The sequence below is a fragment of the Balaenoptera musculus genome, chromosome 8 (assembly GCF_009873245.2).
Source record: "Balaenoptera musculus isolate JJ_BM4_2016_0621 chromosome 8, mBalMus1.pri.v3, whole genome shotgun sequence".
NCBI lineage: Eukaryota > Metazoa > Chordata > Mammalia > Artiodactyla > Balaenopteridae > Balaenoptera > Balaenoptera musculus.
In genome coordinates, this window is record NC_045792.1 from 485,166 (window position 1) to 512,274 (window position 27,109).

The window sequence follows — 27,109 nt, forward strand, 5'->3', positions numbered from 1 at the left end:
AAAGCACATCGCAAAGAACATCCTGGAACATACAGTCTTGTATGTGTGTGATCTTTAGGATTAACCCCCCTGAATGTCTTTAACCTTTTGATGGTCAAACTGTCGTCTCCAGTTCCCCTCAGTGACACCCCTGCCGTGGCCCATGAGAGCCCAGGTCCTACGGAGAAACGCTGGTTTCATAATTTTCCACTTTCTCTGCTGAGCTTTATAGACCAAAAATTTTCATTTTCATTTCCACTTGTTTGAATCCCAGTGAGAAAGGCCGTTGTTTCTTGTGTTTGTCATTTATTTGTATCTTTCTGAATTACCTCTTTAAAAGAACACTTTATTTGGGACATTAAGTGTATTGTGTAGTTGCAAGTGTTTTTTCTCATTGGAATGTTTTGTCCCTGGGGCTGTTTGGGTTTTCAGAGAGGTAACGCTCTCCCATTTCATCCCAGTGTCCTCGCAGGGCTTGGAGCAGGAGTCCAGCGGAGCTCTTGACCTCATAACGAAGCGGGCGATCAGCACCCCTGACCGTAAGTGGTTCGCGGGGACGAGCCGCTCTCCTGGCTCTGCGGCAGGTACCGCGTGTGCGGGGGTCGCAGCAGAGCTGCTTCAGCCGCGTCGCGGGGCATCAGGTCAGACTGGGCACAGCTGGCCGCCGCCCTCTTCCAGGTGCTTTTACACCTGTGACTCCTCAGGTGGCCAGCACCTCAGGCCACCCGCTTCAGGGGCCAGGCGTCAGCGCTTGCGGCACCGCGCGTCACCGCGGGCTGACCGAGCGGGCTGAGGCCTCCCCTGCTGGCCGTGAGGACAGCCTGTGTCCTCTCTCTCCCACTGGGAGGTTTTTCTAACGTCCCGTGCTTTCCTTCTATTTAAAAACAGAGGTGAGTTAGAAGTGTGTTTATTCCTATTACTCGTTTTATATAGCCTATTATCTCAAAACCCATAAAAACCATTATTTTGAGCCAAGTACTGCAGTATGAAGAAACTCTGCCTGTCCAGAGTCTGTAGGATGTTTGCAAGGCCCCACCTGGCGTGGCCCATAGGCCTCTGCCCATCTCCCGCCACCTGCCCCTGGCTCTGCACCCCAGGGTGGGCAGTCCTCCCAAGGGTGCAGGAGCCCCGCTCTCCTGTCATCCGCGTCCTGGGGCCCCTCCCCTGGCCGTCACCCCTTCACTTCCAGAAGAAGCCCCGTTTGACCCTCAGAGTGGATGAGGTGCCCCTGGCACCACACTTGCAAGTCCTTCACCGCCCGTCTGGCTTTGGTTTGTAACTGTTTGCCCTTCACCGTGTCCGGGGGCTGTCCGGGCCTGGACGCTGAGGGCTGTGAGCCGGCGTGGTAAGAGGTCAGGTGGGCGGCCGAGCTGGGCAAGAACTCGGGCGCTCCTGCTCCGGCCCCACTGCGCTCTCGGCGCTGGTCGTAGGCGTTGTTACAGGAGGAGCGGAATGAGCCGTTGCCCGTGATGCTGAGGCCTCAGGGCATTGGGCCGTCGCGCAGTCTGCCCCGTCAGCGAGCACTTACTGGGCACATGCGGTGTTCGTGCGCCTTGCCTGGTGGCTCTGTTACCTGTGAGCTCTTAGAATCCTTAACCGGTTAGAGATGATTTTCATCCCAGTCGTCCTTTTAAGGGAGATTAATGGATGAACAGAACTCCTACCCCACCCTCCCCAGATGACGCCTGAATCGTGACAGCTTTTGTCATGACGAGCAGGGGTAATTTGGCCTCCTGTATGTCGAACGGGTCGAATGTTATGTATGTAAAAAGTCACCCTTTTTAAGCAGAAGAGTGCGGTGTATGTTCTGTGCTCCTGTCCTGGCGGTTTGGTGCCAGACGCTGTGGGAGGGAGTGCAGTTCCCGTCCTCTGCTTGTCCCCCAGTCCCTGCTCTGTCCTGACTGCACGAGCCCCTCACAGGAGGCCCGGCTGCTGCCACTTGGATTTGCACTGGAAGTGAGACTACTTTCTCAAGTCTCTTGAATGTAAAATTCCTGGGGCTCTCTCCTCACACTGAACCAGAAAGAAATGCTGGAAGATTTCCTCCTAGCTCTCCCTCCTCTGAGAATTATCAGATAACTTAAGAAGCCCACGTTCTGCCTTCTCTGGTTTATATACCGGTTCTGTCACCACTTCTCAGGTGGGGTGACCATGGGGAAGTGGTCTCAGCTGCACTCGGTGTGGACACGGCATTTCTGCCGAGTGGAAATGAGGGATTTTCAGAGCCAGATTTTAGCTGAAAATGGGGGGAGGTGGGGGGTAGCAAGTCCCTCTTACGCTGTAAGTCGGTGGCGAAGGTGCTGCCGCCTGGACGCGCCAGGCTGTGCGGGGAGGGGGCTCGGAGCCCCCGGGGGCCCAGGGTCTGGACAGCAGCGGTGGAAACATGCCCTGCTGCTGCCTGTTCAGGGGGCGCGAGAGGCTCCTGGGCCCACGGCACCACGGATGCACCGACAGACGCTAGCCAGCCACGGCGCAGGGGATGCCCAGAGCCTGGCCGTCCTGGCGCGTGCAGTGACGGCACGCCTACCGCCTACGAGGTGGGGGCGTCTCGGGGGCAGTGGGGGCCAGGCCCCCTGAGCACGGAGCCACCGGGGTGCACATGCGGATCTGGGCACAGATTTGCCTCTGGGGATGGGGGGACCCAGGTAGTAAACGACAGTCGTGGTTCAGTGTTTTCAGCACTTACCTTGTACCAAGTACTGTGTTAAGGACTTAACACAAGTGATCTCATTCAAACCTGGCAGTTCTCCTGAGGGAGGTGCGTGTGTCTCCCCTTTAGAGATTAAGAAACTCGAGGTTCCCACAGTAGCTCACACAACCGGTGGGACGCAGAGCCCGAGTCTGACCAAGGTGGGAGGGGAGGTGGCAGGCGAGGGGACATCTGGGGTAGCAACAGGGCTGCAGTGACCAGAGGGAGGGAGGGAGCAGGGCAGCATCTTCAGGGGACTCTGGAGCAGTGACAGGAAGAGCGGGGGACTCTGCAGGGGGATCTGAGCTGCGGTGGGGCCTCAGGCACGACAAGTGGCCGGCGAGAAGCCAAGGCTGTGCGCGCCGGTTCTCGGAGGGCGGTCAGGCCAGCGGTCTGGTGCTGCAGGGTGGCCCGATGACGGAGGCCGGGCTCGGGCACCGCGTGGGCCTGAGTGGACCCGCATCTGACCTCGTTCAGTTCCTTTCCCTGAAGGCCTTCGCTAACCCTCCCCTGACTCTCCCCGCCACCCAGGGACCATCCAGAATGTCACGTTTGGAGCGGGACTCAGCTACATCAGCTCACCCCGGACACCCTTTCCCGTCAGAGGCCACTCCCCCCCGGCCAGGTCCACGAGCCGTGCCAGCACCTCAGGAAGTCTGGGCGTGTCGGAGGCCCCGGGCCAGGGGGACAACGTTCTTTGTCTGTCGCTGCCCGACATGCCGTAAGTTCCCCAGCCCCCGCCCAGACGTGTTCCCGTTGGGGGGCGGGGGGCCGTCCCACCCCAGGTGACACCCCAGGTGACACACCTATTCCCCCCAGGCCCCCGCAGCCTCCACAGTGGAAAGTGACATCTCCCGCCAGAGGAAAGGACAGCACAGCCCCCAGGAGGTCACGCCGCAAGGCCCCCCTGAAAACAGCCAACTGACCACTGTGCCCCTGGCCCCAGACGCTTCCACCGTGAGCAAAGGGCTCGCCTGTGAGTCCAGCGCCGCCTAGCTTTTCACCTGTGTGGTTGGTCAACCTTTTCAATTTCTCCTTATGAAATACCTGGTTAAAAAGTGTAAAATACTAGAGAAATGCCTTAGGCATTTAATACTGTAACTTTACTCCAGACGGAAGGAGGCTGTCAGAGGGCGGCTTCCCACGCTGCTTCTCCAGGGACCCTTGCTGGACTGGAGGTCCTGCTCTTGCAGAAGGGCCTCCTTCCCCGGCTTCTCCCCACCGTGGTTTGTGACCCTCTTTTCCCCACTTCAGCCAGCCTGTGTCATGTGCTAATTGTGTGCAATAAACCGAGAGATTTGTGAATTTAAAAAAAAAGCTTTGAAAATATCCAGTCCCTTCTCATAAGCGCTGTTCTGGTCGTTAAAGAACACACTCCTTGAGCTTTCTCTTCTGTAAGTCAAGCTTCTGTTAGCTGGTTTCAGTTCGTTATACTAAGTACATAGTTTCCCGTATCTGATGTCAAAATCTTGATTGTAATATTTTTTTCTATTCTTATTTATAAATTGCAGACTTTTAAAGCTTTTTCAAATGAATAAAAGTTAAGTGTGAGTACAGCCTTTGAGAATTTTTAGCGCAGGACTTTTATCGGTAGTCATTTAATTGACATAAAGTGTTTAAGAACCCAAATCTTCCCCGTTAGGGAAAAAGGACTCAATCTGTCTTTAACGTCCAGGTCCTCTGTCCCTGCCTCTGTCTGTCTCCTCACAGCAGACATCTTAGCACAGACCACACGTCTCTGCTTAAGAAAACCCTGTGTGTTCCCCACCCGGAGCAAGAGCGGCGCTAATACGCACGCAGTCCGCTAAGGGCTGTTCCTGCGGGAGAGTGGCCTTAGGTTCCTCTGTCGGCGCCGTCAGGTAACCTTAAAGCACTTGTATGTGTGTGTTTTGTCCAAGAATGACCAGAAAGAAATCTGTTTGGTTCACGTCTTAATCCCAATTCTACAGAAGTAAAAGCACAGGGTTGCTGCTTGTGTGTCCTGCACGTGACGGGGCGGTTGGATAAGAGGGTGGATGTCGTGACCCCCCAGCTCCCGTGTGTGAGCTGACACGCGTGCACGGAGTCAGTCACAGGGCTGCCCCTAAGCGAACACCCTCACCTCCGTCCAGCGCTTCAAACCTAGGGCCGCGCCAGACACGACACAGGAAGGAGAGGAATGAAGAGGCTGAGCTGCTTTTTATTTTTTTAGAAGCTTTTATAAATGAGGTTTAAGAAATACCAACTCACAGGTGTGTTTGTTAGTAGCACAGGTCTGTGGCACTGTGTACAGCTGCAGCCACACAAAGGCCCCGGCAGCCCACGTGGCCTCGCGTCTCCAGCAACGTTTACATCTTAAAATCACTCGATGCTCCTTTTCTGTCTGCGTTTTTACAGCGACGGGCAGCAACCTCCCAGACCCCACACTCACTCCTCTCTCCTCCGTCAGAGCCAGGTCACGTGGCAGCGGGGCGGAGGTTTTAGGGTGCAAGAAGACTACCCCATCACTATGACAGCCGAGGAGGAGGCTGGAGCTGCCCCCACAGGCGGAAGGGCCCTACCCTTCTCCACCCAGAGGAGCTGAGGATGAAGGGACGGTCTTAGGTCTACGCTCTCAAGACCCAGACGGAAGAAGTCAGGCACCCCAGCGTGACGAGGTGCTGCCCTCTGCTGCTGCAAATAAATACTCCACGACAGAGCGTTCACACGACTCAGAAAAGAAAGGGCAACGGAAGTCTCGAGTATTCAAGTAAGAAGACGCTGAAAGTTTCATCCCAAGACGACTCTGTTCTACATAAAAACCATCCTGTAACACAGAGTCGGAGGCATCCTTCTGAGAAGCTCCTTGCTCCCAAGGGCTTCACGCTGAGTTAACACAGCAGCGTGTCTGAGGCTGAGAACAAAGGGTGCTGTTCCTGACGCCCCCACAAAGCAGGCAGCATGTGGGGCACGATCAGGAAGTTGCCTTTGACTCAGGCACACACTTTGCCCATCGTCAGTCGGGCCGTCGCCCGGCCGCCCTTCCTGCTGTTCTTCAGAGGCTGGCCTTGCGGCCCTGCAGAACAGCTTCCTGTGAGGCGAGACAGAACCTGCGCTGTCTTTATGGCAGAGAGGGACAGTGGGGTTCATTGTCTTTAAAAAAATATAAATGTAGGTAACAGATTTGATTTCAAAAGTGCCTTTGGCCCTGGACCGTCGTATGAACTACACAAGTAAGTAAGTAAAATGAATTTAAGACAGCAGGGCTGCTGTTTCCTGAGCCATCTTCAGCCAAAAACCTCTGTCCCAGGGAAGCTAGGCTGGGGTGCCACACTGAGGACCCCGCCCTTGCCGCCGTCCTGGGTTGACCCACGTGGTACGTGAATGGCACCCTTAGGTAGGGCTGATCCACGCACGGTCAGCGTCGGGGCGTCGGACGAGGGCGGGCGGGCGGGCTGGCCTGGAGTCAGGAGCCAACGCCACTCCGAGCAGGTGTGCGGCCCGACCCCGGGCACCAACCAGCACGGTCTGCACACTGCGTATGTGGGTCTGGGGCAGAGGTGGTCTGAGTAGCCCGAGGAAGAGGCAGCTTGACGCTAACCCGAGAGCCCCTCATGTCCCTTCTGGAGAGATGCCAACAGACCAAGACAATACTCAACTGGAATTTTCTTAAAGGTTTCCTAAGCACAAGAAACAGTGGTGTTTCCAATTGAACAGGAGCAGCTTGGGCTCCTGCCTTAAGTTGAACTTTTAAAAAAAAGAGGTTATTTAACATTGTATGACAACTTATTTACAGTTTAAATAGAAATTTTCAATAATCAAAATACATCTTTAGCAAAAATTTAGAATGTAAAATTTTATAAAATAAACACCCATAGAAAAGCAGAACATTGCATCAGTACCATTTCAGATTTAGCGTAAGATGAAGGTCTTCCTTCAGCACTGGGACCCTCCATGGATGAGCAGGGTTCCCACAGGTAAGAAGATTCCCTCCTCCTAACAAGCAATTTACCTTCCTGCTTTGGACTGTTGTTATAAAACGCTGACCCAAAAGATTCCCCAAGATGGACACTAGGGCAGTGACAGCAAAGCCTCAGGACGAAGTGGCCTGACCACTTGGCCCCTGGCTCACGGGCCACCGTGAAGCCAGGTCACTGCAGCTGAGGCTCACGCCTTGACCCCCTCTGCCAGCCCTTGGATACCGATGCCAACACCACCTGCCACGGGGCAGATCACCAAGCCTCCCGGGCTCTTGGCGCCTGCCCTGAGGCCACCCAGACCCCGAAGGGGTCGGCCTTGAGAACCCGGTCACTTTTTGGCCTTGTGACGGTGCCCATCTTGAGGAAGACTCTTTTATTCGTGTGGCTTGTTAAAAAGTAAGAAAGGAGTAGCGGTCAACTTCGGCCAAAACAAAAAGCTTTCGTGTGCATGTCCAGCCCCGTCTGGCTCCCCTCGCGGGGCTGCTCCCAGCAGGGTCCCCCGTGGAGGTATCCACGTGTGCACGCGGCCGTGCTGCCGTCTAGATCACGAACGAGGACTTGTGTCTGAAGTCACCCTGCAAGGCCAACGCCGGGTTAGAGGGCGGCCCGCGGCCACGCAGGGCCCGGCGTGCGGTGGGAAGGGAGCCTGACACCGCTTCCCCACAGCGTGCTCTGAGGAGAGGCCGCAAGGCCTGTGGACTGAGTGCCCCGCGAGCGCACAGCCAGGGGCAGGGCTGAGGGCTCACGCTTCGGACGTGACTCAAATCTCTTCTACGGACCTGCTTGGTTCTCAGGGGAATGTCATCTTCCCTGCTCGGGACACTGCAGCCTCTAGGCTGCCTTACCTCCTCGTCCGTCCTGATGTAGTTAACTCCATCCGGCTTCCCTGGGTTCTTGTAGCTGAAACAGAGGAGGGGGAGCCGAGTGACCCCCGGGGGACCACAGACATGCCCACTGGAACCTCGTTCGTGTAGGACAGGCTCACCTTTCCCCGTTCTGCTTATTGTTGATGAAGTAGCCACGTCTGTAGGCACAGCAGATGCCCACTGTGATCAGGGCCAGTACAGTCAGGACAACCAGGACTCCCCCAATAATCCCGCCGATGTTGAGGTCATCTGGAGAAGAGGAGGGGTCAGAAGACGCGGCCTGCTGCCCCTGCCCCTCCCGGCCCGGAGCACCTCCGCCCACAGGCCGTGACACCCACCCGCTGCACCAAAGCCACGTGGCACTGCCTGTGGGGGCATCACAATCCTCTGGGGACATTCTTACTGGACGACATGGTTACACTACAAAGACAGAGCTAGGAGCCAGAGTCCTAAGGAAGAAAAAATTCCGAAATTTCTAGGGCTGCCCTTTGCTGCGGATTGTTTTTAAAGGGGCAAATATGAGGTGCAAACGTGGCCTCGCGGCCACCAGCCATCCCACAGGAGACCCTCAGCTGCGTTCTCTCGTTTCAGTATGGGGCCCTAAAAATGCAACAGAAACTACACGGGGTGTAGTGACCAAAGCCATCTAACTCGGAAGCTGCTGAAATTCTCCCTCTAGTACCGTGTTCTTGAATGTGGGTGCACTGTTATTTAAAAATAAAGTCCATCTGAAATTTTGATTTCATAATGTCAGTTCCCAAGCTCTGTCCATAGAGTCCAGAGGTCTGGGGCAAAGCCCAGGAATCTCCCTCCTGCCGAGAGCAGCTTCCCAAACCTGACAGCAGCCAGGAGAGTCCCCTGGAGGCTGACTCCACAGGTGAGGGTGGGCCCTGGAATCTAACCCTGTCCTGCCCTCAACCCCCCCTAGAGCCAACACGCCCAGAGAAAGAAGCACCCGAACAGGGTAGAATTACTGGGGCTAAACCCTGGCTTTCAGCTTACTGCAAAACGGTTAAACTTGATACATTTCTGGAGAACCTTGTGTCTCGATAATTCTATCAGTTACCAAAGAAATGGAGTTCATGAAACTTCGTTAAAAGTTACATGAGGAGGAGAGGACCCGCGTGTCAGTCCTACAGCTGCTCGTTGGTGCGTCCTCGCCTCCTCCCACCGGACCCGGGTGGAGCCCATGTGCCCGCGCAGAGGGGTCACAGCTGAGGGGCACCAGCGAGCGTGACCGTCCCACCCACCCGCCGGCCTGCAGGGCGAGGCTCGGCAGAGACACTCACACACTTCCATGTCCTGCTCCTCGCAGCGGGCCGAGCCCGCGTCGTTGGACGCGATGCAGTAGTACTGGCCCGAGTCCTCCTTGTGGATGGCGCTGAACACCTGTTTGGGGACTGGGAGTGAACGGGGACCCGACGACAGGGCTCGGTGCACAGCGAGCCCCCTCCGTGCCAGGGGCACCAGAGCCGGCGCAGCCGGGCTTCACTGCGCGCGACTCCAGCCCGCTGCCTCCTCACTCCCCACCACAGGGTCGTCCACCAACATCTGTGTGTCTCTAGAAGGACTTTTTAAAGTCGTGCCCACGACGCCACGACCGTACTGAACGCAGCCAGAAGTTCCTCAACATCAGACGTGCGGCCGGGGAGCAAGTCCCAGCTACCTCCCGGCTCTGCCCCGAGGACAGCACCGGCAAGGCCACCTACACCCTCCTCAGTCACTGCCCCCTTTCCTTGGCCCCCTTACATCTTTTCTGTCTGTAAAGGGAGGGCAGGGTCCCCGACGTGCGGGGTTCGAAGCTGCCGTCTCGTAAAGTTTACTGTCTCTTAATAACCGCTCTTCCCGCGACACAGACGTGCGCACCCGCCCCTCTTCGGAGAGGCCTTACCAGGGTGCCCGTGTCAGGGCTGAAGAGGAAAGAGGAGTTTCGGAACCGGGGGTTGGCCCTGGAATCTGTGGGCAGCGGCACGTCGTCGCGGTACCAGCTGTAGTGCGGCCGGGGGTACCCCTCGCCTTCCTGGCAGGTCAGCGTGGCCGCCTTGCCCACAGGCACAGCCCTCGGCACCCTGCACACTGGGGGCACCGGCTTCACTGCAGGAGAAGCACGGCAGGGGGTTACGGTCAGCAACAGGGCCCTGTTCTCACCACAGCCCATGATGAACCTGCTCCAAAAACGAGAGAGCCAGCCGGGCTCCAGACACCGCATCACGGGCAGGCCCGCTCCCCCGCGGCTCGTGCCGCCTGTGGTTGCCCCCGTAGGTGACCCCCCCAGCGTTCCCAGTGCCTCCACCCCCTCCAGCAGGTGGACAGAAGAGGCAGAAGCTCCCCTTCTCACCTCCAACCCAACACAGGCAGCCTGCGCTCCCCCTTCCCCGCCCTGCCCCGCCAAGCGCCACACCCCCGGGGACGTGACCGTAGAAGCAAAGGAAGGAAGGAAGCCGGTCTTCTCCCCACAGGCAGGCACGTGAGCCGAGGGCAGGGGCCGCCACCCCACGTGCACCCGCACCTTGCACGGTTAACTCGATGACGATCTCATCAATCTCCTTGCGGTCGTGCCGAGCAACCACCTCACAGCGGTAAAGGGCTGAGTCCGTCCGGGTCACGTTCCAGATCTTCAGAGAGGTTTTCCCCAGCAGTTCTGCACGGCCGGCCAGGTCTCCTGTACAGGAGAAGACAGGGCACTGAGGGGCTCTTTACAGACAGCTCTGCCGCTTGAAGGAGGAGGTTCCGGGGCCATCTCTGGTGCCTCGGCAGGAAAACTGCAACTGGCTCGTCTCCGTTCCTGTGAGAACGCCGGGCACCGAGGGAGCGCCTGGGCTGTAAGAGGACTTGGCCATGTGTCTCTGTTGTTAAGGCAAGGGCCTCCTTTTCTTTTCATCATTCCCAGGAAGGGTTCCCCATTAAAAGAGAAAACAAGTCAAACAACATTAAAAGACAAGCAGCATTCCACAAACGGTGCTGGGACAGCTGGGTACCCACGTGCAAGAGAATGACGTGGCCCCCTACCTCACACCACACACAACACAAACCTTACTGCACAAGCTGAAACTGTGAAACCCTTAGGAAAAAACAGAGACGTGAATAACCGTGACCTTGGATTAGACAGTGATCTCTTAGGTCACCAAAAGCACAAGCCCACACACACACAAAGTTATATCAGCCTTCACGAGTCTTTCATAGAAAATTAGAAACTTTTGTGCTTCAAAGGACAGAAGCAAGTAAGACAATCCGCTGACTGGGAGAAAATCATATATCTGACAAAGGACTAGTATACAGAACGTATGAAAATTTGCAATTCAACAAATAAACAACCTAATTAAAAATGGACAAAGGATTTGAATAGACATTTCTCCAGAAAGATACACAAATAGCCAATAAGCACGTGAAAAGATTCTCAACATCATTAGCTGTCAGGGAAATGCAAGTCAGAACCACAATGAGATACTACACTTCACACCCCCTAGGATGACTGGAATCAAAACAATGGATAATTGCAAGCGTTACTGAGGATGTGGGGAAACACACAGCCAAGGGGAACGTAAAATTGTCCAGCCACTGTGGAAAAGAGTTTGGCAGTTTCTTAAAAAACTAAACATGTGATACCACATGACCCCACAACTGTACTCCTGCTCATTATCCCCAAGAAGTGAAAAATCACGTTTGCACAAAAACCTGTACAATGTTTATGAACATTATTGATAATAGCCAAAAAATGGAAACAACCCAAATGTATAGCAGTTGATGAAATGCATTAAAAATGTGGCATATCTATAATGCAATATTATTCATTGATATAAAGAAGAACAGGGACTTCCCTGGTGGTCCAGTGGTTAAGAATCCGCCTTCCAATGCAGGGGACACGGGTTCAATCTCTGGTCAGGGAACTAAGATCCCACATGCCGTGGGGCAATTAAGCCTGCGCGCTCTAGAGCCCGTGCGCCACAACTAAAGATCCCACATGCTGCAATGAATATCCCGCGTGCCGCAGCTCAGACCTGACAAAGCCAAATAAATAAATTTTTTTTTTTTTAAAAAAAGAAGAACAAAGTACAGACACTTGCTACAACATGGATGAACCTTGAAAACGATACGCTAAGTGAAAGAAGCCAGGACCAAATATTGTATGACTCCATTTATAGGAAGCATCCAGAACAGGCAAATCCACAGAGACAAAGTGGATTAGTGGCTGCCAGGTCGGGGAAGAAGGGATGGACATGGTTTCTTTTTGGGGTGGGGATGTGCTGGAATCTGACAGTGACGGCCACACATCTTTGCTGAATGTACTAACCACCAAGTACACGCTTCAAAACAGTGAGTTTCATGCTATGTGAATTACTGTGTCTCAATTAAAACATTTTTAAAGTATAAAGGACACAGTAACTCTTTCAAAGAAGCACAAAGAACCCGGGCACTGACAAATAGGGAAAGAGTTAGAAAAGAAAATGACACAAAAATTAGAAACGAATTTACTAAACCTGCCAATTGGTGACAAGTCTAGAAAGGATTTACCACACGTGATGGAAACAGCAAAATGCTTTTGATAAGAGAACATTTCCGAAGGCGTTTTCTAGTGGGAAGGTTCGTCATCCAGGCATCAGCAGGGGTCAGAACATCCACCGTGTGGGAAACAAGTAAATGCAAACCCATCAGGCGCTGTTGGCACAGCCCTGCCCTAAGGCAAGGTCTCCCTCCAGGCCTCTATTTTGTGTGGCAGTTTCTGGGAAGAAACAGAAAGTTGCTTAAGAACATTCCCGCTCAGTCAGGGCTTATCAAGAACAGCCTGATGAAGCTGCCAGAGAAAACCGATTTGTTTCCTGAGAATAACATTGCCATCTCTTCGTAAATCAGAGGTGGGAGGATACTGGTGGGGAAACAGAACTGTTTTTAAGAGCCCATGACCCCTGATGATGTGGAGGACCTGAGGCAGAAAGGCCGTGACTTGAGGTTGATCTGCAAAGCCTCCACCCCTTCCCTGAAACCCACACTGTCACGTTCTCAGAGGGCTCGGGGCGCCCGCCTCTGCAGCTGCACTGACTCTTCCATCCGCCTGCTGTCCCCCAGGGTGGCCCCCTCGCCCCATCGCGACCCCTCGCCCCGTCCACACTACCCTGACCCCCTCCTGGCCTCTGCAGAAGAATCCCGAACTGGGCCCTGCTCTCAGCTGTGCCCACCACCAGCCCCCTGTCTGCAAAGCAACCACCCCCGTCTCTAAAGCATCAGTGGGACCACATCACACCCCTCCTGAGGCCTTCCAAGCGCCATCCACCTCGTGTCCGCCCTCCCCTGCTGGGCCGAGAGCCAGCGGTCCCTCCGAGAAGCTCCCTGTGCTTCCATGTCTTTCTGCCCCGCGTGCTCCTGGCCCAGCACCTCCCTGCAGCCCCGACCCTGCCCTCCCACGCGGTGCGCTCGGCACCCAGGTGTGTACAGTGCTGTTCCATACTGTTCTACTAATGAAGTCACTTATAAAGTCGTGGGTCACGATAGGGAGATGGCCTCGGAGAAGGTTCACTCAGATACCTCAAAGCGACGGCTGCATGTGGACTAAAATCCTAACTGATGAAGTGATAGTTACTGAAGCAGGGTCACAGGTGCAGGGAGGTTCCATACACTATTCTCACTACTTTTGCATGTTGACTTTTCCATACGTAAAACAAGACAGGACACCAATCCTGGCTACAGATGCAGGTCCAGTTAGAGCAAAGTCTTGGCCACAAGTGCATGCCTGGGCCTTCTGTACAAACAAGAGGACCACAGATCATACCCTGAATTTTGTTGTCAAAAAACACATATGTGGTTTGTTCATCTTGGATTTTCTTCCACTCAATCCTGGGGTCATTTGTCTGTGAATCCGTAATGATACAAGATAGTTCCACACCTAATGAGCAAAGGAAAAAAGAGAACTGTCAGTGAATGTGGAACAATTCTAGGTTCACTTGTATACCCAGACCCTGCAAGCTATATGTATATTTAGGTCTGTCATGTAGATTCAAAATCTAGCTAGCTCCAGGCTCCAAGAGACTTTAGTTTTAGGCAGAAAAACAATAAAGATGATTAGCAAAGACTTTTATTAAAGAGAGTACACGTTCCCCCTAATACTCTGCCTGTACATAAGAACGTTCTTGGTTGTGTAAACGCAAAGCCAGGCCAGGAATCAGGTTTCAGCCAACAGAAAGCCTGCAGAGTTGCCCGAGGGCTGCTGAAGCAGTGCTTCACTCACACGTGCACATCAGATGACTGCTGGGAAGCCAGCCACCCCCAAGCCTCTTGGGCAGGGCACATCTGTGTGTGTCTATCCTGCACCGGCTGCCAGACCACCAAGTGGTGCCCCTTTGCCTAAACCCTCCCTTGTACTTACTTTCATATTCCTGTACCACTGGGTTTCGGTTGCTGGATTTGAGATTCACAGCCCCTATCAAGCAGCCTGAAGGAAAAAAGAAAAGTAAAATCAGAGACAATGCAACACTAAAAGAGCAGAGAACCTGCACTTGAGATCAGACTTTCCCTTCATGGAGGCTTCAATCACTAACCACAGAGGATGTAAAATGTCATATTCCAAAACAAAGTCTCTTAGATACAGCAGGGTGACTGCTTTCTCTCAGTCTGACCTTCACTGGAAGGAACCCAGGAGAAAGAGAATTCTCAGAGTGCACTTTCCTTCTTGGTCCCAGAACAAAGCCCCTACAACTTTCAAGACCTTCCTCTAAGAATGTACTTTTTAAAAAGGATTGTAAGAGAGTTACACAACAACAGATTGGACAACCTAGAAGAAATGGACAAATTCTTAGAATCATACAACTTTCTAAGACTGAGTCATGAAGAAAGAAAATCTAAATAGATCACTAGTAAAGAGACTGAAACAGTAATCCAAAGCTCCCCCAAAACAAAAGTCCAGGACCAGTCAGCTTCACTTGTAAATCCTACCAAACATTCAAAGATTTGATACCTGTCCTCAAACTATCCCCAAAAATTGAAGAGGAGAGAACACTTCCTAACTCATTTTTCAAGGCCAACATTACCCTGATACCAAAACCAGACAAAGATAACACACAAAAAGAAAATTACAGGCCAATATCGCTGATGAACATAGATGCAAAAATTCTCAACAAAATATTAGCAAACTGAATACAACAATACATTAAAAAGATCATACACCATGAACACGTGAGACTTATCCCAGGGATGCAAGGATGTTTCAATATCCACAAATCAATGAACATGATACACCACATTAACAAAATGGAGGATAAAAACCATATGAGCATCTCAGTAGATACAGAAAGAACATTTCACAAGATTCAACACCTATTTATGACAAAACTCTCAAAAAATGGGTATAGAAGGAAGCTCAACATAATAAAGGCCACAAATGACAAACCCACAGCTAACATCACACTCTACAGCAAGGGTCCCTAGCCTCTGGGCCGTGGACCAGTAGGCCTGTTAGGAGCCAGGCCACATAGCAGGAGGTAAACGGTGGGCAAGCGACCGAAGCTTCATCTTCCACTCCCTGTCGCTCACATTACCGCCTAAACCACCACCACCCCCCCCCAAGTCTGAGGAAAAACTGTCTTCCATGAAACCAGTCCCTGGTGCCAAAAAGGTTGGGGACCGCTGCTCTACAGTGAAAAACTAAAAGCTTTCCTTTAAAATCGGGAACAAGGTAAGGATGCCCACTCTCACCACTCCTATTCAACACAGGAAGTCCTAGCCAGAGCAATTAACCATGAAAAGAAAATTAAAACATCCGGGGACTTCCCTGGTGGCCCAGTGGTTAAGAATCTGCCTGCCAATGCAGGGGACACAGGTTTGATCCCTGGTCCGGGAAGATCCACATGCCATGGAGCAACTAAGCCCGTGCGCCACAACTACCAAGCCTGCGCTCTAGAGCCCATGAGTCACAACTACTGAGCCCACGCACCACAACTGCTGGAGCCCACATGTTCTAGGGCCTGTGCTCTGCAACAAGAGAAGCCACTGCAATGAGAAACCGCGCACCACAACAAAGAGTAGCCCCCACTCGCCGCAACTAGAGAAAGCCCATGTGCAGCAATGAAGACCCAACACAGCCAAAAAATAAATAAATTTTTAAAAAAAGAAAAATAATTTATAAAAAAAATAACATCCAAATTGGAAAGGAAGAAGTGAAATTATCACTATTAGTAGATGACATGATTTTATATACAGAAAATCCTAAAGACTCCACCAAAAAACTATTAGATATAATAAATGAATTCAGTAAAGTTGAAGGGTACAAAATCAACATACAGAAATCTGTTCTATTTCTAAACATTAACAACAAGCTAGCAGAAAGAGAAATTAAGAAAACAATTCCATTTACAACTGCAACAAAAAGAATAAAATAACCTAAGAATAAATTTAACCAAGGAGGTGAAAGACCTGTACACAGAAAACTATAAGACATTGTTCAAAGAAACTGAAGAAGACACAAAGAAAAGGAAAGACATTCTGTGCTCATGGACTGAAAGAATTAACACTGTTAAAATGTCCATATTATCTAAAGCAACCACAGATTCAATGCAATCCCTATCAACATCCCAAGGGCATTTTTCACAGAAATAGAACAAAAAATTCTAAAATTTATATACAATCACAAAAGACCCTGAATAACCAAAGCAATCCTGAGAAAAAAAGAACAAAGCTGGAGATATCACACTCCCTGATTTCAAACTATATTATAAAGCTTTAGAACTCAAAACAGCATGATATTGGCAGAAAAACAGATATAGCTCAATGGAACAGAATTCAAAGTCCAGAAATAAACCCACACATATATGGACAATTAATTTATGACAAAGGAGCAAACAGCATACAATGGAGAAAGGATAGTCTTCAATAAATGGTGTTGGGAAAACTGCACAACCACATGCAAAAAAAAAAAAATTGAAACTACATGACTATCATATGCCATACACAAAAATCAACCCCAAATGGATTAAAGATTGAATGTAAGCCGTGAAACCATAAAACTCTAAAAGAAAACATAGGCAGTACTCCTTTGACATCAGTCTTAGCAATATCTTTCTAGATATGCCTCCTCAGCAAGGGAAACAAAAGCAAAAAAAAAAAACAAATGGGACCACATCAAACTAAAAACCTTTTGCACAGCAAAGAAAACAACAAAATGAAAACACAAGCTACCAAATAGGAGAAGATATTTGCAAATCATATATCCAATAAGGCATTAATGCTCAAAATATATAAAGAACAACAAAAAAAACCCCAAATAACCTGATTAAAAAATGCGCAGAGGAACTGAACATACATTTTTCCAAAGAAGACATACAGATGGCCAACAGACATGAAAAGATGTTCAACGTCACTAACTATCAGGGAAACGCAAATCAAAACCACAATGAGATATCACATTATATCTATCAGAATGGCTGTTATCAAAAAGGCAAGAAATAACAAGTGTTGGCAAGGATGTGGAGAAAAGGAAACCACGGTGCACGTGGATAATGTAAACTGGTGCAGCCACTGTGGAAAACAGTATGGAGATCCTCAAAAAACTAACACTAGAACTACCATATGACTGAGCAATTCCACTCCTGGGTATTTATCGGAAGAAAACTAAAACACTAATTATAAAAGATATATGCACCCCTATGTTCACTGCAGCATTATTTATAGTAGCCAAGATATGGAAGCAACCTAAGTGACCATCAATGGAAAAATGGATAAAGATGTGGCATGTGTGTGTATGTATATGTGTGTGTGGAATGGAGTATTACTCAGCCATAAAAAGGATGGAATCTTGCCATTTGCAACAACATGGATGAACCCTGAGGATATTATGCTAAGTGAAATATCAGGTGAAGAAAGACAAATACCATATGATTTCACTCATACGTGGAATATAAAAAAACAAAATGACAAAATAAATGAACCAAACCAAACTATAACAAACATGTAGATTCAGAGAATAGAGTAATGGTTACCAGAGGGGGTGGGGATGGGTAAAGGGGGTCAATATGGTGACGCATGGAAAGTAAACTCTTGGTGGTAAGCTGCTGTAGTGGATACAGAAGTAGAAATATAATGTTGTGCACACGAAGCTTATATAATGTTATAAATCAATGTTACCTCAATAAACAAAATTTTTTTTAAGAATTTTCTCTTGCTTAGAGTCACTGTTAATCTTTTCATCACCTCCCAGACCCACATGGGCCTTCTCGTCATTCCTCCCTCCTGCCTGGTACCTTCCCCTGCAGGATGGCATGGACATTCTGGGTACAGTTACCAACCAGGTGAGAGACCACCTTGCTGGATTAGCTGTTTATCTAACCTGTGATTTCCATCCATTAAAAAGTTTGCACCAGTCTTTGGTAAAATAAGAAAAATAACAACATGGTGATTTTCATGAAGCTTAGCTGAATGAAGCTATCGATGAAATCAAAATATGCTATTTGCATGGTGATCTCTTTCAAAATTAGCACCTGACTATCCATGTGTTTAAACAACGTTGAAATCAGTTATCATGGTCTCAAAATGTCTTAGCTGATTTTCCTGGAGGTACATTGACCACCTACAAAATGTCATTCTTCAGCTACTTGGCCTCTAGGAGAATATGCCATCCCCAGAGAAGGCCTTCCTACATTAACCCTCATTAAGGTCCCTGGACCTCCGCTTACCACACCAGGTAAGAAAATGTGAAAACTTGTACTCTGAGCTGCAGGTCACAACAATCCATTCTTTTATTTTTAAATCTTATTTAATGGTTCAGCTACATGTATACATTCCAAGTATATGTTTTGATGCTTTCTGTCTTATTTAGTAAGACTTCATTAATTACAGCAGAAGCCTTAAAGAATGTAATAATAGGGATGAAAATCAGAAGTATAGGGGCTTCCCTGGTGGCGCAGCGGTTGAGAATCCGCCTGCCAATGCAGGGGACACAGGTTCAAGCCCTGGTCTGGGAGGATCCCACATGCCGCGGAGCAACTAAGCCTGTGCACCACAACTACTGAGCCTGCGCTCTAGAGCCCACGAGCCACAACTACTGAGCCCACGAGCCACAACTACTGAGCCTGCGCTCTACAGCCTGTGCTCCACAAGAGAAGTCACCGCAATGAGAAGCCTGTGCACCGCAACGAAGAGTAGCCCCCGCTCGCCGCAACTAGAGAAAGCCCGCGTGCAGCAACAAAGACCCAACAGAGCCTAAATAAATAAATAAAATTTAAAATTAAAAAAAAAAAGTAGTATAATATACCTGAACTGTCATTAGTTGCTACAACAGTCACTTCTACTTCAGATTGCAGATCCAGGACAAGTGGCATCTGCTCTGTTTTGTTTTATAACCACGTGCTACTCCTTTTGGGGAAACCCACCCACACTAATGCAGCCCTTTCCACTGTTCCTTCCATCCAGAAGCCCCCAGGGACCCACTAACAGAGAGGAACACGAGACGCTCTGAGTATCTACCAAGGCCACACAGGTTCCCTCTAAGGAAAGTGACCTCAGACAGTCCTTTCAGTGCGATCACTGTAATTTAGGTGATGAGACACCAAAACTGTGGTCCCAAATGACTATGACCAGGGATCAGCTTCTGACCCAAAGGCCATCTAAGGGGCCTTAGAGGTAAGTCACGAGAGCTTTGCCTGACTGGATAATGACAGGACAACCCAATCTGAGGCTTTCTCTTGAGAAGTATGAAGCTGAGAGAAATAAGAGAATAAACTAGAGAGTGTACAGTCACGAGAGAAACAGCTGAAGTAGAGCCTGAGGACGCAGAGCTGGCGACAGATGAGCCAGGGGACACTGAGGTTACTCTAGTGTCCACAAAGGTCAGACTGTCACGGGGGCCGACTCTTCACAATAAACCTCTTAGGGAAACCAAGACCACTTGTTTCTTATAACCTAAAAGAAGCTAAGGTAACACAGTCCCAGATGATGGAGATGATCACCTCTCTTTTCTCCCCCTGCATTGTGGCCAAGGTGAATGCACCCCAAGGCCTGACTCTCTCCTGCCCAACCACATGAGCGAGGGCAGAGCTAGACGAAGTGATGGCTCACAGCAGCCGGGCCCTGGCGCTGCCGAGGCCCCACGCTGAGTCTCTCCTCAGCATTCCCTTCTGCTCCCAAACTGTTCTTAAATGCAGAAACGGTTACGCTCCTTACTTTGCCCACCTCCAACAGCCCAGGGTCCCACTTTAAACTACAGAAGTAACTTGTGTATCAGAACGGTGTCGAGAGGATCGGAAGCCCCAGACCAAACGCTCGAAGACATCGTAGGTGACTCCTCCGGATATAAGCCAGTGCCTGGGCACGAGGTTCTGACATAAGCCAACCTGGTGCTGCCGGAATACACTGAGGCTACATTATGTAAGACTGAGCAAAGGGTTTTGGGAAGGAAGGAGAAAAAAGGGGGAAATCCGTTACAGCATCCATCACATGCAGCTGTGCCTCTTTAATTTCGTACCGACCTTGGCTTGCCTGCCAGACTCTAAGCTCTTTGGGACAATCCAGTCATTCAGCAATTTTTTATTTATTGCCTTTTATAAGCCAGATACTGGCCTAAACATGAGGGATGATACATGAATAAAAGATAAAAATCTATGCCCTCATGGAGCTTACATTCTATCAACGGTACAAAGAAACAAGTATCATACGCACTCATCTTGGTATCTTCAAATCTAGTGTGGAATGGTATTTAGCAGGGACTCCAAAAGTGTTTACCGAATAAATCAATGTGCATTTTTTATGTTCTAGATTGGATCTCCTTGAGTTTTCCAAAAAATCATTTAGTTGAATTCAGTTTGCTCACAGACCTGTAATGTGGCTACTCTCTTTTTCATCTTGCCCAGGAATCCATTATTAAATCTTGGACTCAGAAGGAATCTAAGACATGTGTAATTGTCTGTTTCTATTCAAATCCTCCGAAAGAAATGTAACACTGTCCTCTGGAGGCAGGCGTGGTAAGTTCCAAATATATTGTGTTCATTTAATGTGACCTTGACCCAGCCTCCCCCAATGGTTACATAATTACAGCACAATATCAAAACCAGAAAACTGACGCGTGTAGTGTATGTGGATGGTTGTACATCATTCATCACACGTGAAGATTCCTGTGACCACCACTGCAGTCAAGACACAGACCTCTTCCATCACCAAAGACCTCCCTCCTGCAGGCCCTCACCATCCCTCAGCACTGGCAACTGTTCATCTGTCCCCCATGGCCATAATTCTGTCATTTGGAGAATGCTATATAACAGGAAATACACAGTCGGTGGCCTTTTGAGGCTGACTTTTTCGTTCAGAATAAAGCCCTTTGGATCCATCCACCTTGTGTGTAATGACAGTTTGCTTCTTTCTACAGCCAAGCAGCGCCCCGCACCGGGGATGCACCACACTTTGTTTAACCACTCACCCACGGAAAGGCATCTGGGTTGTTTCCAGTTTGAGGCTATGATGAATAAAACTGCTGTGACATTTGTGCACAGACTTTCGTATGAACATAAGTTTCCTTTTCTCTGGGACAAATGCCCAAGAGCACAAACCCTCGTCGTATGTTGTGGCATGGTTAGTTTTTAAAATAAACTAATAACTGTTTTCCAGAGTTGGGCTGGACCAAAAATTCATTGTAGGAAAGTTTTCTTTCTAAATTTTGGTTTTTAAACTTAGCAGGGTACACTGGACCACTCTGTACTACCTTTGCAACTTCCTGTGAATCTATAATTATTTCAACATTAAATCGTAGAACACTTCTCTATTTCTAAAATGATGATAGTGAAATCAGTATGGCATTTGGAATCGGTTGGGTATGCAAAAAACTTAAGTAACAGTTTTAAAGCATTGATATTCACAATACACCAGAAATCATATACTTAACAACTATTTAAACTTAGATAAAAATTTTTACGTAAGGTCTCCTGAATTCTTTCAGTGAGTACATCAGTTAAAAAATCAACTGGCATGGGACTTCCCTGGTGGTCCAGTGGTTAAGAATCCGCCTTCCAATGCAGGGGATGCGGGTTTGATCACTGGTCAGGGAGCTAAGATCCCGAATGCCGCAGGGCAACTAAGCCTGCGCACCACGACTACTGAGCTCACGCACCTCACGCGCCACAACTAGAGAGAAGCCCATGCACCGCAACAAAGAGCCCGTGTGCTGCAACTAAGACCTGACACAGCCAAATAAATAAATATTTTTTTAAATTAAAAAAAATCAACTGGCATAACCGTATTCATGACCAAAGTATATAAAAGGAATACTCGTGTGGTCATGAATAATCTGCAGTGCATTTCACTGAACAGTAATGTCTGAGGTTTTGCTTTTGGAGTCTCTAAAAAACAGCAGCAGCAGGTAGAAAGTCTGCTGTTCCTACCCAGCTGAAGGTTAGTGAACAGAGAAAACAGGAGTCAGGGTGACATCAAGATCCCCTCCTTTATCAAATGTGGTATTTTTATCTCAGGAGATTCTTACAACTGAATGTGAGACGTGGGGCTCCGCCCTTTGTATGCTCACTGCGTTTCCCACTTTTCCCACTGTCTCACCATCATCACTATTTAACAATGTTTTTCATTCTGGTACAACATACACAACATAAAATTTACCATTTTAACCACTCTTAGGTGTAAAACCTCAGCGGCATTAGGTACATACACAATGTGTGCAGCCAGCACCACCACCTGTCTCCACAACTTGCTCATTGTACCAAACAGAAACTCCATCCCCATTAAACGGCAGCTCCCCACTTCTTTGGAACCCTGGCCCCTGGCAACTTCCAGGCCATTGTCTCTGGACTTGCCTACTTGACAGACCTCACAAGTGGAATCACACTATATTTGTCCTTTTATGTCTGGCTTCTTTCATGCAGGATGAGGTTTCCAAGGTACATCCATGTAACATGCAGCAGCGTCCCATTCCTTTCGAGGCTGAATGATACGCCACTGTACATACACAATCATCCCTCGGTATCTGCAGTGGATTGGTTCCAGGACACCCCTCGGCTAGCAAAATCCATGAATGCTCAAGTCCTTCACATGAAGGGGCCTAGTGTTTGCATGTAACCTACACAACCTCTCAGGTACTTTAAATCATCTCTAGGTTACCTATAATGCCTAATACAATGCCAATGCTATATAAAAAGTTGTCAGGGCGAGGCAAATTCAAGTGTGGCTTTTTGTAACTTTCTGGAATCTTTTTTCAAATATTTTGGATCTGCATTTGTTAAATCCATGGATATGGAACCCATAGATACGGAGTGCTGACTGTATACCATGTCTTGTTTATCCATTCATCTGTTGATGGACATTAGGTTGTTTCTACCTTTTAGCCATTGTGAATAATGCTGCTGTGAACAGTGGTGTACAAATATCTATCTGAGTCCTCGCTTTCAACTATTTGCGGTATGCACCTAGAAGCTTAATTACTGGATCATATTGCAATCCTATGTGTAACTGTTTGAAGAACTCCCAAACTTTTCCACAGTGGCTGCACCATTTTATGATCCCATCAGCAATGCAGACAGATTCTAATTTCTCCACATCCTCACCAACATTCGTAATTTTCTTTTTTTTTTCAGTAATATCCATCCTAATGGGTGTGAAGTGGTGTCTCATTGTGGTTTTTATTTGCATTTCCATAAAGGCTAATAATGCACATCTTTTCATGTGTTTATTGACCATTTGCATATCTTCTTTGGAGAAATGTTTATTCAAATCCTTTGCCATTTTTTAAATTGGATTGTTTGGGGTTTTTGTTGTTGAGTTGTAGGAGCTCTTTATATATTCTGGATATCAATCCCTTGTTATATATGTGCTTTGCAAATACCTCCTCCCACTCTAAGTTGTATTTTTACTCTCTTGATAGTATCCTTTGCTGTACGAAAGTTTTTAATTTCAATGAAGTCCAATTTAACTATTTTTTTCTTTTGTTGCCTGCCTGTGCTTTTGATGTCATATCCAAGAAATCATTGCCAAATCCAATGTCATGAATATCTTCCACTGTTTTCTTCTAAGACTTTTATAGTTTTAAATCATATGTTTAGGTCTTTGGTCCATTTTAATTTTTTATAAGGCAAGGATCCAACTTCATTATTTAGAATGTGTATATCCAGTTTTTCTTACATCATTTGTTGAAAAGACTGTGCTTCTCCATTCAATGGTCTTGGCACCCTTGTCAGAAATTATTTGACTATATACACAAGAGTTTATTTCAGGGCTCTCTGTTCTGTTCCATTAGTCCATACGTCTCTCTTTATGCCAGTACCATACTGTTTTGATTACTGTAGCTTCATAGTAAGTTTTGTAATCAGCAAGTGTGAGTCCTCCAACTTTGTTCTTTTTTTTTTTTTCAAGATGACTTCGGCTATTCGGGTTCCCTTGAGATTCCATATAAAACTTTAGGATGGGATTTTCTATTTCTGAAGAAAAACCATTGGGATTTTGATAGAGAATGTATTGAATCTGTAGATGGCTTTCCATAGTTATAACAATATTAGGTTTTCTAATCCATAAACATGGAGTATCTTCCATTTATTTGTATCTCCTTTAATTTCTTTCAGCAGTGTTTTGTAGATTTCAGTGTACTATGTCTTTTACCTCCTTGATTAAATTTATTCCTAAGTATTTTATTCATTTAGATACTACTGTAAATGGGATTGTTTTAATTTCCTTTTCTGATTGTTCTTTGTTAGTGTATAGAAATGCAACTGATATTTGTATGTTGGTTTTGTTTTCTGTTTTCCTGTTATTAGCTCTAACAAGGTTTTTTGTTTGTTTCTTTGCTTTGTTTTTGGTGTAATCTTTCGGGTTTTCCACGTATAAGATTAAATCATCCATGAATAGGGATAATTTTATGTTTTCCTTTCCAATTTGGATAACTTTTAAATTTCTTTTTGTTGCCTAATTGCTCTGGCTAGAAATTCCAATGTTATGTAGAATAAAAGTGGTGAGCTCTGGTATCCTACTCTTCTTCCTGATCTTAGGGAAAAACCTTTCAGTCTTTCACCACTAATTATGACACTGGCTATAAGGTTTTTCATATATCTTTTATTATGTTGAAGGAGATCTCATCTACTCCTAGTTTATTGAGTGTTTTTATTATGAAAGGGTGTTGAATTTGTCAAATATTTTTCTGCACCAATTGAGATAATCATGTGGTTCTTTTCCTATATTCTATTAATGTGGTGTATTACCGTAATTTTCATATGTTAAACCATTCTTGCATTCTGGGAACAAATCCCATTCATTCACGGTGTATAATCCTTTTAGTGTGTTGTGGAATTCCATCCGCTAGTATGTTTCGGAAGAATTTTGCATAAATGTTAAGGAATATTGGTCTGTAGCTTTCTTGTAGTGGCTTTGCCTGGTGTTAGTATCAGGGTAATGCTGGCCTTATAGAATGAGTTAGGAAGTATTCTCTTCAATCTTTGGGAAGAGTTTGAGAAGGACTGGTATTAATTCTTTAAATGTTTGGTAGAATCCATCAGTGAAACCACCAGGTCCAAGCTTTTCTGTTTTTAATTACTGTAGTTCTATTCAGATGTTCTATTTCTTAATGACTACATTTTGCTAGATTTTATGTTTTTAGGAATTTGTCCATTTCATCTAGGTTATCCAACTTGTTGATATATTTGTTCATAGCACTGTCTTATAATCCTATTTATTTCCATAAAATCAGTAGTTATAGCCCCACTTTCTTTGCTGATTTTAGTAATTCAAGTCTTCTTTTTTCCTTACTGAATCTAGTTAAATGTTTGTCAACTTTGCTGTTCTTTTCAAAAAAGCAACTTTTGTTTTCATTGATTTTTCCCTACTGTTTTTCTTTTCTCTTTTTCATTAACCTCTACTCTAATCTTTATTAATTCCTTCCTTCTGCTAGTTTTGGGTTTAGTTTGTTCTCCTTTGTCCAGTTCCTTAAGGTGTAAGATTGTTATTGATTTGAGATTTTTTTTTTTTTTTTTTGAAATTTACATGTCTTAGTACTGCTTTTGCTGAATCCATTAAGTTTTGGTATGTTTTGTTTTCATTTTCATTTTCTCCAGGTATTTTCTAACTTCCTTTTTAACTTCTTTGACCCATTGGTTAAGAGTATGTTGATTTCCACATATCTGTAAATACTCTAGTTTCCTTCAGTTATTTACTTCTAACTTCATTCCACTGTGATTAGAAAAGATACTTTATATGCTTAAAAATTTTTTTTAATTAAGACTTGTGTTTTGACCTAACATATGATCTATCCTAGAGAATGTTCCATCTGCACATGTGGAAAATGTGTATTCTGCTGTTTTGGGGTGTAGTGTTCTGTATATGTTAGGTCTGACTGGTCCATATTGTTCTTCAAGTCCTATAATTCCTTATTGATCTTCTATCTTGTCTATCTGTTATTGAAAATAGGGCACTGAAATGTCCGATTATTATTGTAAAACAATCTGTTTCTCGCTTCAATCCTCTCAATGTTTGCTTCATATATTATGGGGCTTAGATATTTCATGTATATGTTTATAATTGTTATGTTTTCTTGGTGAATCAATATACATTGTCATTCTTTGTCTCTTGTAACAGTTTTCTGATTTAAAGTCTATTTTGTCTGATATGAGTATAGCTACCTCAGCTCTCTTTTGATTATTATTTGCATAGAATGTCTTTTTCCATCCTTTCACTTTACCAACCTATTTGTGTTTAGGTCTAAAGTGAGTGTCTTGTAGATAGCATAAAGTTGGATCACATTATTTTATCCATTCTGCCAATCTCTGCCTTTTGACTGGACAGTTTGATCCATTTTCATTTAATTAACTGATAAAGGACTTACTTTTGCTATTTTGCTACTTGTCTTCTGTGTATATTATTCTTTTGTCCCTCATTTTATCCATTACTGCCTTCTTTTGTATTTTGTTGATTTTTTTTGTACTGACACATTTTGATTCCCTTCTCATATCCTTTAGTGTATACTCATGATAACCAAACTTTGTGGTTATCATGAGGATTATCATAACATCCTAAAATTATAACAAACTTGAATTGATACCAATTTAACTTTAATTGTATACAAAAACTCTACTGTCCTTCCCTTTATGTTACTGAAGACACAAATTACATCTTTATACATTGTGTGCCTTATCAATAACGGATTTATCTTTTAAATTCTACAGAAATAAAAAGTGCAGTTACAAACCAAAATTATAGTAAGACTAGCATTTATATTTGTCCATTAATTACCTCTACTGGAGACCTTTAGATCTTCATACAGCTTTGAGTTACTGTCTAGTGTTGCTTCATTTCAACTTGAAGGATTTCCTTTAGCACTTTTTGTAGAGCAGGGCTAGTGGTCATGAACTCCCTCAGCTTTTGTTCTTCTGGGAATGTCTTAATTTTTCCCTCATTTTTGAAAGTCAGTGTTGCCAGATATAAAATCTTCTGTTTACAGTGTTGTTGTTGGTTTTTTTTTTCTTTCAACACATTAAATCTTTCATCGCACTGTCTTCTGGCATCCAACATTTCTGATGAGAAATCAGCTAAAGATCTTGTTGAGTATCCCCTGTATGTAATGAGACACTTCTCCCTTGCTGTTTTCAAGATTCTCTCTTTGTCTTTAGCTTTTGACTGTTTGATTATAATGTGTCTCAGGGTGGGTCCCCTTGGGTTTATCCTACTTAGAGTTCACCGAGCTT

General features: G+C 46.7%; 2 protein-coding genes across 3 annotated transcripts in view; one reads left to right on the plus strand and one right to left on the minus strand.

Moving 5' to 3' along the window:
* The window catches only part of NCAPD3 (non-SMC condensin II complex subunit D3), a 59,483-nt gene extending 55,283 nt beyond the window's left edge, over nt 1-4,200 (plus strand). The window contains exons 32-34 of the mRNA XM_036862294.1: nt 441-518; nt 3,200-3,389; nt 3,488-4,200. Of these exons, the coding sequence (XP_036718189.1) occupies nt 441-518; nt 3,200-3,389; nt 3,488-3,593 (374 nt within the window). The 3' untranslated portion in view covers nt 3,594-4,200. The remainder of the gene's footprint in view (nt 1-440; nt 519-3,199; nt 3,390-3,487) is intronic.
* Nucleotides 4,201-4,828: 628 nt separating this feature from the next.
* JAM3 (junctional adhesion molecule 3) overlaps nt 4,829-27,109 on the minus strand; it is a 59,363-nt gene continuing 37,082 nt past the window's right edge. The window contains exons 2-9 of one of the 2 annotated variants that reach the window (XM_036861719.1): nt 13,831-13,896; nt 13,237-13,350; nt 9,982-10,134; nt 9,364-9,566; nt 8,762-8,861; nt 7,592-7,721; nt 7,452-7,506; nt 4,829-7,181 (exon numbers count right to left, since the gene is read on the minus strand). In XM_036861719.1, coding sequence (XP_036717614.1) covers nt 7,146-7,181; nt 7,452-7,506; nt 7,592-7,721; nt 8,762-8,861; nt 9,364-9,566; nt 9,982-10,134; nt 13,237-13,350; nt 13,831-13,896 — 857 coding nt within the window. In that variant the 3' untranslated portion in view covers nt 4,829-7,145. The remainder of the gene's footprint in view (nt 7,182-7,451; nt 7,507-7,591; nt 7,722-8,761; nt 8,862-9,363; nt 9,567-9,981; nt 10,135-13,236; nt 13,351-13,830; nt 13,897-27,109) is intronic. The other variant, XM_036861720.1, reaches the window with a different exon arrangement.